General features: G+C 50.7%; 1 protein-coding gene across 3 annotated transcripts in view; it reads left to right on the top strand.

Moving 5' to 3' along the window:
• ACTN1 (actinin alpha 1) overlaps positions 1-13,306 on the top strand; it is a 98,790-nt gene that overhangs the window by 51,251 nt on the left and 34,233 nt on the right. For all 3 annotated transcript variants that reach the window (XM_038765497.1, XM_038765499.1, XM_038765498.1), the window contains exon 2: positions 10,167-10,281. In XM_038765497.1, the coding sequence (XP_038621425.1) occupies positions 10,167-10,281 (115 nt within the window). The remainder of the gene's footprint in view (positions 1-10,166; positions 10,282-13,306) is intronic.

Here is a 13,306-nt window from a genome sequence, read left to right as displayed (position 1 = left end):
AGTCTAAATAGGGAGGAGGACAGGGATTGAATCTCTATATAACCGTTGAGGAAATTGAGGCACTGAGAAGTGAAGTGATTTGCCCAAAGTTAAGCAGCAGTAAGTGGCAGAGATGGGATAATAATAATAATGATGGCATTTGTTAAGTGCTTACTATGTGCCAAGCACTGTTCTAAGAGCTAGGGTAGATGCAAGGTCACGTGGGGCTCACAGTCTTAATCCCCATTTAACAGATGAGGGAACTGAGGCACAGAGCAGTGAAGTGATTTGCCCAAAGTCAATATCTCCGGGCCTCGGTTACCTCATCTGAAAAATGAGGGCGTTCCAGACCAGAGGCAGGACGTGGGCGAGAGATTGGGACAGTTAGACCTTAGTGCTCCGGTTTTCCCAGTGGAGGGGAGGGGGTAGAATGAATACAATGTGGTTCTTTTGTTCTGACAGGGAGGAGGAGTAAGCTTATTTTGCACAGGGAATGTGTCTGTTAGACTATTATATTGCACTCTCCTAAGCGTATACTACAGTGCTCTGCATACAGTAAGTGCTCACTAATCACCTTGTAACCTTAGAACAGTGCTCTGCACATAGTAAGTGCTTAATAAATGCCATTACATAAATACAATCGATCAATTGAGAGAGAGTTCCCTGCCTACAAGGAGCTTCCAATCTAGAGAAGAGCCTCCAGTTCAGAATCCTCCTCCTTTCTCTCTCTTTTTAATGGTATTTGTTAAACTCTTACTATGTAACCAGCTCTGTTCTAAGCGCTGGGGTAGATACAAGCTAATCAGCTGGGACACAGCCTCTGACCCGTGTGGGGCTCACAGCCAAGTAGGAGGGAGAACAGGCATCGAATCCCCATTTTACTGTTGAGGAAACTGAGGCACAGAGAAGTGAAGCGACTTGTCCCAGGTTACATAGCAGGCGAGTGGAGGAGCTGGGATTAGAACCCAGGTCCCAGGCCACCACGCCATACTCCTCCTCTTCCTCCATTCCATCCTCCTCCTCATTCATTCATTCATTCAATCGTATTTATTGAGCACTTACTGTATGCAGAGCACAGTACTAAGCGCTTGGGAAGTACAAATTGGCAACACATAGAGACGGTCCCTATCCAACAACGGGCTCCCACCTCTGCCCCCTCCAGCTCAGCTGGGATGGGGTCCAGATCAGACTGAGGGTGAGTGTGTGTCAAAGCGTGTACTCTCCCAAGCGCTTAGTACAGTGCTCGGCACACAGTAAGCGCTCAATAAATACGACTGACTGAATGAAAGAATGAGGGTTCCCGGAGCTGATCTGTTGTCAGTGGGCCTGTGCCTGCCAGAATCTTTCCCTGAGCTTAGCCCTCCCTCCCGTCCTTGCCAGCCACCTTTCTTCGGGACTGAATGGAATGTGCTGCGGGGTGGAGGCAGGGAAACCTGGAGCAGGAAATTCCATCCTTTCCCCATCCCACCTCCCATCCCTCCTCACAGTCCCAAAATTCCAAGGTGGTTTAGCAGGGCCAGGAGGTGGGGGGGCAATGTCCATCCTTGGAGGTCAGTTCTGATGCCCTTGAGCCATGGCTACCCATGGGAGTCTTTGTCTAGGTGTCTGCTGAGTTTGGCCCTTACTGTGGTACTTCTTAAGCACTTACTATGTGCCGGGCACTGTAATAATAATCATGGTATTTGTTAAGCATTTACTATGTGCCAAGTACTGTTCTAAGCGCTGGGGTAGATACAAGGTAATCAGTTTGTCCCACATGGGGCTCACAGTCTTAATCCGCATTTTACAGATGAGGTCCCTGAGGCCCAGAGACGTGAAGCGACTCTCCCCGGGTCACACAGCTGACAAGTGACAGAGCCGGAATTAGAACCCATGACCTTCTGACATCCAGACCCCTGCTTTAACCGCTTCGCCGTGCTGGGGTGGATACAAGCAAATCGAGTTGGACACAGTCCCTGTCCCCTGTGGGGCTCACAGTCCCAATCCCCATTTTACAGATGAGGGAACTGAGGCCCAGAGGATTGAATAGACTTGCCCAAGGTCACATGGCAGACGAGAGGTGGAGCCGAGATTAGAACCCATGACCTTCATACTCCCAGGCCTGTACTCTGTCCGCTAGGCCATTCTGCTTCTTGTGTTCTCACCAGTGGGCTAGTTCCTTATTCATTCATTCATTCATTCATTCATTCATTCATTCAATCGTATTTATTGAGCGCTTACTGTGTGCAGAGCACTGTACTAAGCGCTTGGGAAGTACAAGTTGGCAACATGTAGAGACGGTCCCTACCCAACAGTGGGCTCACAGTCTAGAAGACCTTAGTCCTTATTGTGTGTGGGGCTCCATGCCAGGTACGTGCTGTCTCTGAAGCACTGTGCCCATTTACAGATGAGGTACCCGAGGCATGGAGAAATAATAATAATAAAAATAATAATGACATTTATTAAGCGCTTACTATGTGCAAAGCACTGTTCTAAACGCTGGGGAGGTTCAAGGTGGTCAGGTTGTCCCACGTGGGGCTCACAGTCTTAATCCCCATTTTACAGATGAGGTAACTGAGGCCCACAGATGAGGTAACTGAGGCCCAGAGAAGTTAAGTGACTTGCCCAAGGTCGCACCCCAGACAAGTAGCAGAGAAAAATGGCATCGGACTGTGAGCCCTGTGTGGGACAGGGCCTGAGCCTGGTCTGATTGGATTGGATTTACCCCAGCGCTTAGCATGTAGCAAACCCTTAATGAACGCCACGGCAACGATCATGAGAAGTATTCGAACTCTTCTTAAGCCTACTGATATTTTTGGCAAACTCAACTTCCTGTGGTAATGAACGGGGCACCAGCCTCTGCATCAAAAAGCGTTGTGCGAGTTAAGGGGTGCTGCTCGCTTAGCCCACGACAGAGGGAAGGGGTGAAAGATCCATTCTTTCATTCAGTTGTATTTATTGAGTGCTTACTGTGTGCAAAACACTGTACTAAGCGCTTAGGGGAGTTCAGTGTAATAACAAACAGTCCCATTCTTGCCCACAACGAGCTCACAGTCTCGGGGAGACAGATGAATCCACGTCCCCCCATGTCCACAGCCTTTGTGATTTTTGAAGCCTCGGTCCCCGCTCAACTTGCGTCTTTCTAGACTGGCTTTCTGATTCCAGTCACGCTTTTCCTGGGCGGGGTTTGTGTGAGGAAGGAGAAAGTTTGCATGCTGGATGGGGGGGATGTGGTTTATCATCTTTATTTTAAAGAAACCACTCCCAGTCAGGTAAGCAGCGGAATAGAGAGAGGTGGAGGCGTTTTGAAGCTTTTCCCCGAGAACCATTCTGATAAAACAGCTTGCTTTTAAAAGCAGACCGCAGTAAGTTCCCCAGAAAGCCGTGTGTTTACTAAACTCCAGGCCATGGTAGAGCTCAGGCCTCAGCTTTCACTGGTGGGACTGAAGTCCGTGAGTAGATGGTCACCCGGTGTGGATGGAGGATGGTCCTTCCTAAGAAAATCTGCCTCTCCAGGTGAATTGAGGATCAGGCTAAACTAACCTCGCAGATGGGCCAGTAGCCGTGTGAAACAACATACATAGGGCTTTTCTTTAATTTCTTAGCTGTCTAGGACAGAATGTGGCGCCTTGGGTAGGTCTTTTCTTTCCAGGCCCGGGGAATTTATGAGGTGTTTTCTTATCTTCAGGGCAAGCCTTAACCTACCTTACTGGGGCTGAAGGAAAGGTCGTTTGAGCATAGAAAGAATGGGATTCATAAGCGTTTGTTATTTGTTCAGTCATTCAATCATATTTATTGAGCAATTACCGTGTGCAGAGCACTGTACTAAGTGCTTGGGAAGTACAAGTTGGCAACATATAGAGACGGTCCCTACCCAACAAAGGGCTCACAGTCTAGAAGGGGGAATAATTATAATAGTGGCATATAAGTGTTTACTATGTGCCAGGCATTGTACTAATTATGGTATTTGTTAGGTGCTTACCATGTGCCAAGCACTGTTCTAAGTTCTGGGGTAGATACAAGGTAATCAGGTTGTCCCACATGGGGCTCACAGTCTTAATCCCCATTTTACAGATGAGCATTGCATAGTGGATAGAGCACGGGCCTCGGAGTCAGGAGGTCTTGGGTTCTAAACCCAGCTCTGCCACTTGTCTGCTGTGTCGCCTTGGGTAAATCCCTTAATTTCTCCATGGCTCGATTACCTCATCTGTAAAATGGGGATTAAGACTGTGAGCCCCATGCAAGACAGGGACTGTGTCCAACCTGATTTGCTGGAATCCACCCCAGCGCTTAGTATAGTTAGTGTCTGACACATAGTGAGCGCTTAACATGGTGGAGTGGATAGATGGGTTCTAATCCCAGCTCTGCCACTTTCCTGCTGTGTGACCATGGGCATGTCACCTCACTTCTCTGTACCTCAGTTACCTCATCTGTAAAATGGGGATTGAGCTGACCAGCCTTATGTCGGACAGGGACTGTGTCCAACCCGATTTCCTTGTATCCACCCCAGCGCCTAGTACAGTGTGTGACCCATTGTAAGCACTTAGCAAATTCCTTTATTACTAATATCAAACACCACAGTTATTATTATTATTAATGAAGTGGAATCCACTGCAGATTCTGGGAAGCTTCTAATCCCAGCTTTGCCAGTTGCCCGCGGTGTGACCGTGGGCAAGTCGCTTCACTTTTCTTAACGGTGGCAGCAATATCTGGGGAAGTATTGATTAGTAGCTAAGCCATGGGGTTGGGAGGGGTGAGGGGAGGGGGGAACACTTATATAAACAGCCCCCACCACCCCACCCCTCCAGGGGAGTTCAGCAGCTGTTACTGGCCTGGACTTTGGCTGCTTGTACTTGCAGGGAGTAAACACTGGAAAGAAGGGAAGACCTAGGCTAGGGTGGGGGTGGGGCTTTCCTGAAGAGACCCCACCCCCACCCCCCAACAGTCCTTGGAGGTGGGGGGAGGACACTACTGATATTGGCAGCCCCCTGAGAGCCCATCTCATTGTACACATGGAATATGTCTGTTATATTGCTATCATGTTCTCTCCCAAGGGCTTAGTACAGTGCTCTGCACACAGTAAGCACTCAATAAATGCGATTGAATGAATCACATCTAGGGGAGAGTAAAGCCTACAGCTGCCTTCTGGGGGGTCCAGGAAAAATGGGCCCCTTTTTCTGAGATGCAACTCCTTATAATTATACCAGTGGCATTTTTTAAGTGCTTATGTGTGTCAAGCACTTTATAAAGCGCTGGGGTAGATACAAGCAAATCAGGTTGGACACAGTCCCTGTCCCACAAGGGGCTCACAGTCTTCATCCCCGTTTTACAGACGAGGTAACTGAGGCCCAGAGAAGGGAAGTGATTTGCACAGCAGACAAATGGCGGAGCTGGGATTAGAATCCTCATCCTCCAACTCCCAGGCCCGTGCTCTTTCCGCTAGGCCACACTGCCTCCCCAACAGGGCTGAGCGCCCTGTTTCCGATGCCTCTGCCCCTCTGCCCCTGGAGCCCGTCTTCTTTGCCGAGCAGTTGGCCCTGGGCACCAGGGCGGGGACCCTTCCTGTGCCAAGAAGTAGCGGGGACTGGGAACTGGGACTGCCAGCGTGGCTCAGTGGAAAGAGCCCGGGCTTGGGAGTCAGAGGTCATGGATTCTAATCCCAGCTCCGCCACTTAGCTGTGTGACTTTGGGCAAGTCACTTCACTTCTCTGGGCCTCAGTTACCTCATCTGTAAAATGGGGATTAAGACTGTGAGCCACACGTGGGGCAACCGATTACCTTGTGATAATTCTATTTATTCTAATGGTATTGACACCTGTCTGCTTGTTTTGTTTTGTTGTCTTTCTCCCCCTTCTTGACTGTGAGCCCATCGTTGGGTAGGGACCCTCTGCCCATCTGCCAAGCTAGCTCTCTTCCTCCCTTCAGAGCCCTACTGAGAGCTCACCTACTCCAGGAGGCCTTCCCAGACTGAGCCCCTTCCTTCCTCTCCCCCTCATCCCCCTCTCCATCCCCCCGCATCTTACCTCCTTCCCCTCCCCACAGCACCTGTATATATGTATATATGTTTGTACATATTTGTTACTCTATTTATTTATTTACTTTACTTGTACATATCTATTCTATTTATTTTATTTTGTTAGTATGTTTGGTTTTGTTCTCTGTCTCCCCCTTTTAGACTGTGAGCCCACTGTTGGGTAGGGACTGTCTCTATATGTTGCCAACTTGGACTTCCCAAGCGCTTAGTACAGTGCTCTGCACACAGTAAGCGCTCAATAAATACGATTGATGATGATGATGATGATGATGATGACCGTATCTGTGTTTTGCCGATTAGTACTTCCCAAGCGCTTAGTACAGAGCTACGCACACAGTAGGCGCTCAATAAATACGATTGAATGAATGAATGAATGCCAGCCCATCAGGGCCGCTGTGGGCACAGGGGATGATTTTGTAGCCTCTGGATTGGCCAGATAAAGCGGGACTTTCGAGGTCAGAGTGGCGGTGGGCAGCTGGTGAGGGAGCCACCAGTCTGATTTTATTTTTGGTACTGGCAGGATGGGGGTTTTGTCATCAGATAACTGAATCCCTGGGGCAGAGGATGAGCAGGCAGCAGTGGCAGGAAGCGGCAGAACCGCCAGGGGTGGGGCTGGGGTATCGCCCACCGACGGGCTCTCCGTTGGAGGGGTCAGGGCGGATGGCTGCCTTCCATCCTCGGCCGTGGCCCATCCGGGCTGCCCATGAGGCAAGGAGGCTGGGAGGTTTTGTGGGGATCCCACACAACGAACGTGGTCTTTGCCAGCCAAGACTGATATAATACCTGTATTACTATGTGCCAGGAACTGTACTAAGCACGGGGGTAGATACCAGTTCCCTGTTCCACACAGGGCTCACAGTCTTAATCCCCATTTTACACATGAGGTAACTGAGGCACAGAGAAGTGAAGGGTACACACTGTCTACTTGTTTTGTTCTGTCTACTTGTTCTGTTTTGTTGTCTGTCTCCCCCTTCTAGACTGTGAGCCCGTTGCGGGGTAGGGACCGTCTCTATATGTTGCCAATTTGTACTTCCCAAGTGCTTAGTACACTGCTCTGCACATAGTAAGCGCATAAAAAATACGATTGAATGAATGAAGCAATAAGGTTAGCCAGGAGACAATAATAATAATAATAGTGATAATAATGGTGTTTGTTAAATGCTTAGTATGTGTCAAGCACTGTTCCAAGCCCAAGCTAATCAGGTTAGACACAGTCCCTGTTCCACTTGGGGCTCACAGTCTGAACCTCCATTTTACAGATGAGGTAACTGAGGCACAGAGAAGCAAAGTAACTTGGCCAAGGTCACCCAGCAGACAGTAATAATAGCAATAATAATAATAATAGTATTGGTTAAGCACTTAGTATTTGTCAAGCACCATTCTAAGCACTGGGGTAGATACAAGCTAATCAGTCCCTGTTCCACATGGGGCTCCCAGTCTGAATTTCCCTTTTACAGATGAGTTAACTGAGGCACAGAGAAGTGAAGTAACTTAACCAAGGTCACACAGGAGACAAGTGGCAGAGCCCGGATTAGAACCCAAGTCCTTCTGACTCCCAGGCCGATGCCAAGGGGCCATAAGGGAGGTCACGGGCAGGGGGGTCCTGTCCGCAGACAACCAGGAAGGGGAGCCGTGCATTTGTGTTTGCCACCGGAGGAAGCCTGGTGTTTCTTAGCTGCTCCAGGAAATGAAGCGGGCTGCTTGCAATGGTATTTTCTGCTTTCATCAACGGCTTCCTTTCTTGCCCTCACCCCTGCCCTCGCCCCTAGCTCTCTGGACAGGCCCCCAGCAGGCTCCCCAGCTGTTCGGCGGGCACCCCCACAGCTGGGTCTGCACTCGTTGGCAGGTGGCACCTGGCAAAGGCAGCCTCGGGCCCGGTGCCTGGGGCAGGAGGAATCCGCAAGCCAGTTAATCAGCATGTAATAAATGCCATCACGGACCAGGAGCCCAGCACTGTGCTAAACTCTGAGGTAGATACGAGGTCGTCAGATTAGACAAGAGATCATCAGGTCAGAAAAGCCGCGTGGCCTAGTGGAGAGAGCCCAGGCCCGGGAGTCCGAAGGACCTGGGTTCTAATCCTGACTCTGCCACTTGTCTGCTGGGTGATCTTGGGCAAGTCGCTTTGCTTCTCTGTTGTCTCTGCTATCTTATCTGTAAAATGGGGATTAAGAATGTGGAACAGGGATTGTGTTCAACCTGATTACCTTGTATCTGCCCCAGTGTTTAGAACAGAGCTCGGCTCATAGCAAGCACTGAACAAATACCATTAAAAAAAAAAGCCCCTCCTTTTCCACTCTCCCAAGCGCTTAGTTCAGTGCCCTGCTGGTAATCTGATTTAAACTTGGGGACCCACCCAGGCTCCCCGCCCCCATTTCCTCCCACCCCGCAACCAGCTCTGGGGCCTCTCTTCCTCTTCCTGCCTTCCTCCAGGCCACTTCCTCCAGGTTCCAGCACTTAGTACAGTACCTGGCACATAGAACAAACACCGTTAACTAAAACAACAAGTTCATCACGTCAGACAACATCCCCGCCTGCCACAGGTTCTCAGATTAAAAAGGAGGGAGAACAAGGTTCTCATCCCCCTTTTACAGAGGAGGAAAATGAGGCCCAGAGAGATGGAGTGACCGGCCCAAAGTCACCCAAGGGCCAAGCTGGGATTAGAACCCAGATCTCCTGACTCCCGGTTCCATATTCAAAAGTCCAGAAGACCCAGGGATTCTGGAGCACCTCAGCCCGGCTCTAGGGCTGAGTAGTCAGTCAATTGTATTTATTTGGTCCTTACTGTGTGCAGAGCACTGTATTAAGTGCTTGGGAGAATACGAATTAAAAAAATATGGAACTCTTCACGAATTTGCGTGTCGTCCTTGTGCTCTCCTTCAATTGGGAGTGGTGACTTGCTGGTGGTCTGATTTAAGTTTGGGGGAGCAGACCAGAACCCACCCCTTGTTTCTGGTCCTCCGGTCGGCTCTGCAGTCTCTCCTGCCTTTCCTGTGTGACCTTGGGCAAGCCACTTAACTTGTCTGTGCCACAGTTACCTCATTTGTAAAATGGGGATGAAGACTGTGAGCCCCACGTGGGACAACCCGATTACCTTGTTTCTACCCTGGTGCTTAGAACGGGGCTTGGCACATAATAAGTGTTTAACAAACATCATAATTCTTCTTATTGTTGTTATTACTATTATTCCTGTCTTCCTTCAGGCCACTTTGGGGTGTGGTCGGTCCCTTCCCCTACGTGGAGAGATGGGTGAGCCTCTGCTACCTGGTGGGATGCATGGATAGAGAGATCCCCATTGGTCCCCGAGGGCTGGAGCTGCTGTCAAGGTCTGTGCTGAGATGTTGGAAGGACAGGCAAACCAGCCCTGATTCCCCAAAAGGAGTTTCATCATTCTCTCAACTGCCTGCCTCATTTTTTTTTTTTAATGGACTCGCCTAAGGTCACGCGCAGCAGATACGTGGAGGAGTGGGGTTTATAACCCTGGTTCTCAGACTCCCAGGACCATGCTCTAACCACTAGACCATGATACTTCTCTCTCTCTCTCCCTCCAGCCCAACCTGGTGATTGGGGCTGGCTTGCCTGGTTGGTTGATTGACTAGTTGGCTGGTTGGAATTAATGCCGGGAGCTCTGTGTCCCAAACCTGCCCCACACCCCCAGCCTAATGCCGTTTCCATCCCACATCCCCAGACCACTCTCGTGCCCACCTCACCCTCGCACCCTCTTCTTACCTGCGGCTTTACTGGGTATCACCCCCAGCAGGGAATGCCGGCAGAGGGTGATACCCAGTATCACCTCTTTTCTCCTAGCCCTATCTACCCCTCCTCCATCTTCCCCTTGGGCAGAACCATTGTGTAGGTCAACCTCATCCTGTGAACTCGAAGCCTGTCGAGGTCTTTGGGATGAAATTTCGGTGTACTGAGTGGCGTCCAGTTAGTGGGAGCTTGCAGATCCTCACATTTCAGCGATCCTCGATCAGTTGTGTAATTTGGGGTAGAGGAGCCGGATGGGAAAATCTTGGGCCGTCCACCCACCCGGGACACCTTGTAGAATGGCAAGGTGCCAGCCTCGGGAGACTCCAGAATGACGGTGGGTTCAGTGGCCCCTGACTCAGGGGTGCTGAAGGAGGCCAGATTCCCCGATCATGCACTGACCATGGCCCCTCTCTTCCTTCCCCAGACGTTCACAGCGTGGTGCAACTCTCACCTGCGCAAGGCCGGCACGCAGATTGAGAACATCGAGGAAGATTTCCGGGATGGGTTGAAGCTGATGCTGCTGCTGGAAGTCATTTCAGGTGGGTTGAGCCGACCGGGTCCGGGGAGAACAACGTCGACATCTCCCCCGGACGAGGGCGTTTGGGGGTCCCACAGCCACGGGGAGCGGAGGAGAGCGGTTGGAGCTTGTTGATGCTGGGAAGGCAATCCTGGGACTCCTGTGTCCACTCTTGTCTCTCCCACTCAGTAGGGAAGACCTCCCTCCGTGTCCGCTGACGTCCGATCAAAAGGAAGTTCACACACACACATACACCCAGTGTGGGCTCTGACTTTGCCTCCGAATTTGCCACCTGGAGGTAAGGTCTGGGAGATGTCTGGAGCAGGGGGTGGGGGCCCAGCTGGCCTGTGGTCACCCCGGCCTCAGTGTCCCCCAGCCACCTTGGCCGAACAGAAGTCACATCTGAGAGGAGAGCTGCCATTGGCCAATAGCCTGAATGCAGGAGGGGCCTTCCGGGGAGTGATATCTGCTGATGCTGGCAAGGAGGAGGGTCTGGTTGGGCCCCCAGCATGTCCTAATGGATAGATAATGGCCTGAGAATCAGAAGGACCCGGGTTCTAATCCCGGCTCCACCACTCGTCAGCTGTATGACCTTGGACAAGTCACTGCTCTTCTCTGGGCCTCAGTTACCTCACCTGTAAAATGGGGATTAAGACTGTAAACCCCATGTGGGACAGGGACTGTGTCCAACCTCATTTACTTGTATCCTCCCCAGAGCTTAGTACGATGCCTGGCACACAGTAAGCGCTTGACAAGTACCATAAGGGGATGGGTCGGATTGCTGGCAGTGGAAAGTTGAGAGTAGCATATCTGTGGCCACAGTGTGGCCAAAGGCTGGGGGTCAGAGGAGGCCATGGAGACCCTCACGGTCCCCACAGACAGGAGGGAAAGAGCCCGGCCAGACTGGGCCTCTCTGTTCTCCCTGGTCCTAAAGGGGCCCAAGGCAGGGTCAGGTTTGGAAGGGGAGGAGAACTGATGAGGCTGAAGAGGGTCCACCATCTCGGAGGGGGACACTGAGGGCAGGCAGCTAGAGCTAAGACCGAATGGAAGGGATTCAGTTCGATTCATTTCAATTCACTTGTATTTATCAAACGCTTGCTGTGCGCAAATCACTGTACTGAGCGCTTGGGAGAGTATAATATAACAATGAATAGACACATTCCTACCCATAACGAGCTCGTGGGCTAGAGGTGGAGACAGGCATTGATGTAAATAAATAGATAAATTAATTAATTACAGATAGGTACATATGTGCTGTGGGGGCGGGAGGGAGGATGAATGAAAGAGCAAGTAAGAGCGGTGCAGAAGGGAGTGGGAGAAGAGGAGAGAGGGTTTAGTCAGGGAAGGCTTCTTGGAGGACATGAGCCTTCAATATGGTTTTGAAGTGGGGGAGAGTAATTATTTGATATGAAGAGGGAGGGCGATAGGAGAAGCAGTGTGGCTCAGTGGAAACAGCCCGGGCTTTGGAGTCAGAGGTCATGGGTTCAAATCCCTGCTCCGCCAACTGTCAGCTGTGTGACTTTGGGCAAGTCACTTCACTTCTCTGTGCCTCAGTTCCCTCATCTGTAAAATGGGGATTAAAACTGTGAGCCCCCCGTGGGACAACCTGATCACCTTGTAACCTCCCCAGCGCTTAGAACGGTGCTTTGCACATAGTAAGTGCTTAACAAATACCATCATTATTATTATTGCGAGGAGGAGGGATGGAAGCTGTTTCATTCTTGAGCACTTTGCCCTTTGGTGCAAAGTCTGGGGCCCCAAACCAAAAACTCCCTTCCATGGTGGTCAGACCAGAGCTGGCCGGGGCTGGGGCGGGGGCGGGCCAGGTGTGCTGCCCTCTGGACTGAGGGAACCAGTTTTCTTTTAGAAGAGGTCTGCACACAGTAAGCGCTCAATAAATACGATTGATTGATTGATTGATTGATTGATTGATTGGTGTTTTGGTCCTCTGCAGAACTAGAACTATGAGGTGCCTGGCCCCCTGCCAGTCCCACAGTCCCCTGGCTGCCAGCAGGGTCCAGGCCGGACCTCTCACACCATCTCCTGAGGCCGTGCCCTCCAGGTGGTCCTGGACCCTGAGTCCTGGGGCTAGGGCAGGGACCAACAGGGGCCTCGGAGCCCCTGCTTCTAGACTGTGAGCCCACTGTTGGGTAGGGACCGTCTCTATATGTTGCCAACTTGTACTTCCCAAGCGCTTAGTACAGTGCTCTGCACACAGTAAGCGGTCAATAAATACGATTGAATGAATGAATGAATGAACATGGGCGGCCTTGGCCGCCACCCCAGTCGAGGTCATGTGGCACCGGAGAAGTCGGCAGGAACCCCATTGGCCTGGGGACAGACCGGTTATTTAACTCTTGTTTTTGTTCCATCGTCGCTGTGCCGAGGTTCCCCGGGGCAGGCCCTGCCCCCACTCCCTGCCTCAGTTTCCCCACCGACTGAGTAAAGCGCAGTGTGGTGAAGAACTCCTGATGGTGGAGGTTGGAAGAAATTGTAATTTCCTTGAGGATAGGGACTGTGTCTATCAAGTATCGTTTCATGCATTCATTCATTCAGTCGTATTTACTAACCGCTTACTGTGTGCAGAGCACTGTTACTAAGCGCTTGGGAAGTACAAGTTTGCAACATATAGAGACGGTCCCTACCCACAGTGGGCTCACAGTCTAGAAGGGGGAGACAGACAACAAAATAAAACATATAAACCAACTGAAATAAATAGAATAAATATGTACAAGTAAAATAAATAAATAGAGTAATAAATATGTACAAACATATATACAGGTGATATACATATATACAGGTGGATCCTGTATCATCCTCTCCCAAGCTCTTCATACGGGACTCTGCACACAGTGAGTACTCAGTGAAGACCACTGATTGATCAATTGACTGATTGAAATTGGGTCCAAGATGGAGGTCTTCCCCTCAACCCCCTCTCTCGGTGTGTGGCACTGGCCCTTATTCCAAACTTCCCAGGTGTCTAGTACAGTGCAGTGCCCCAAATGGGCGCTCAGTAATCGGTACGATGCCTAGGGTGGCAACTTCTG

Source organism: Tachyglossus aculeatus, chromosome 23, assembly GCF_015852505.1.
Source record: "Tachyglossus aculeatus isolate mTacAcu1 chromosome 23, mTacAcu1.pri, whole genome shotgun sequence".
NCBI lineage: Eukaryota > Metazoa > Chordata > Mammalia > Monotremata > Tachyglossidae > Tachyglossus > Tachyglossus aculeatus.
The sequence above is the reverse complement of the archived record's forward strand: the minus strand, read 5'-3'. Positions and strand labels throughout refer to the sequence as shown.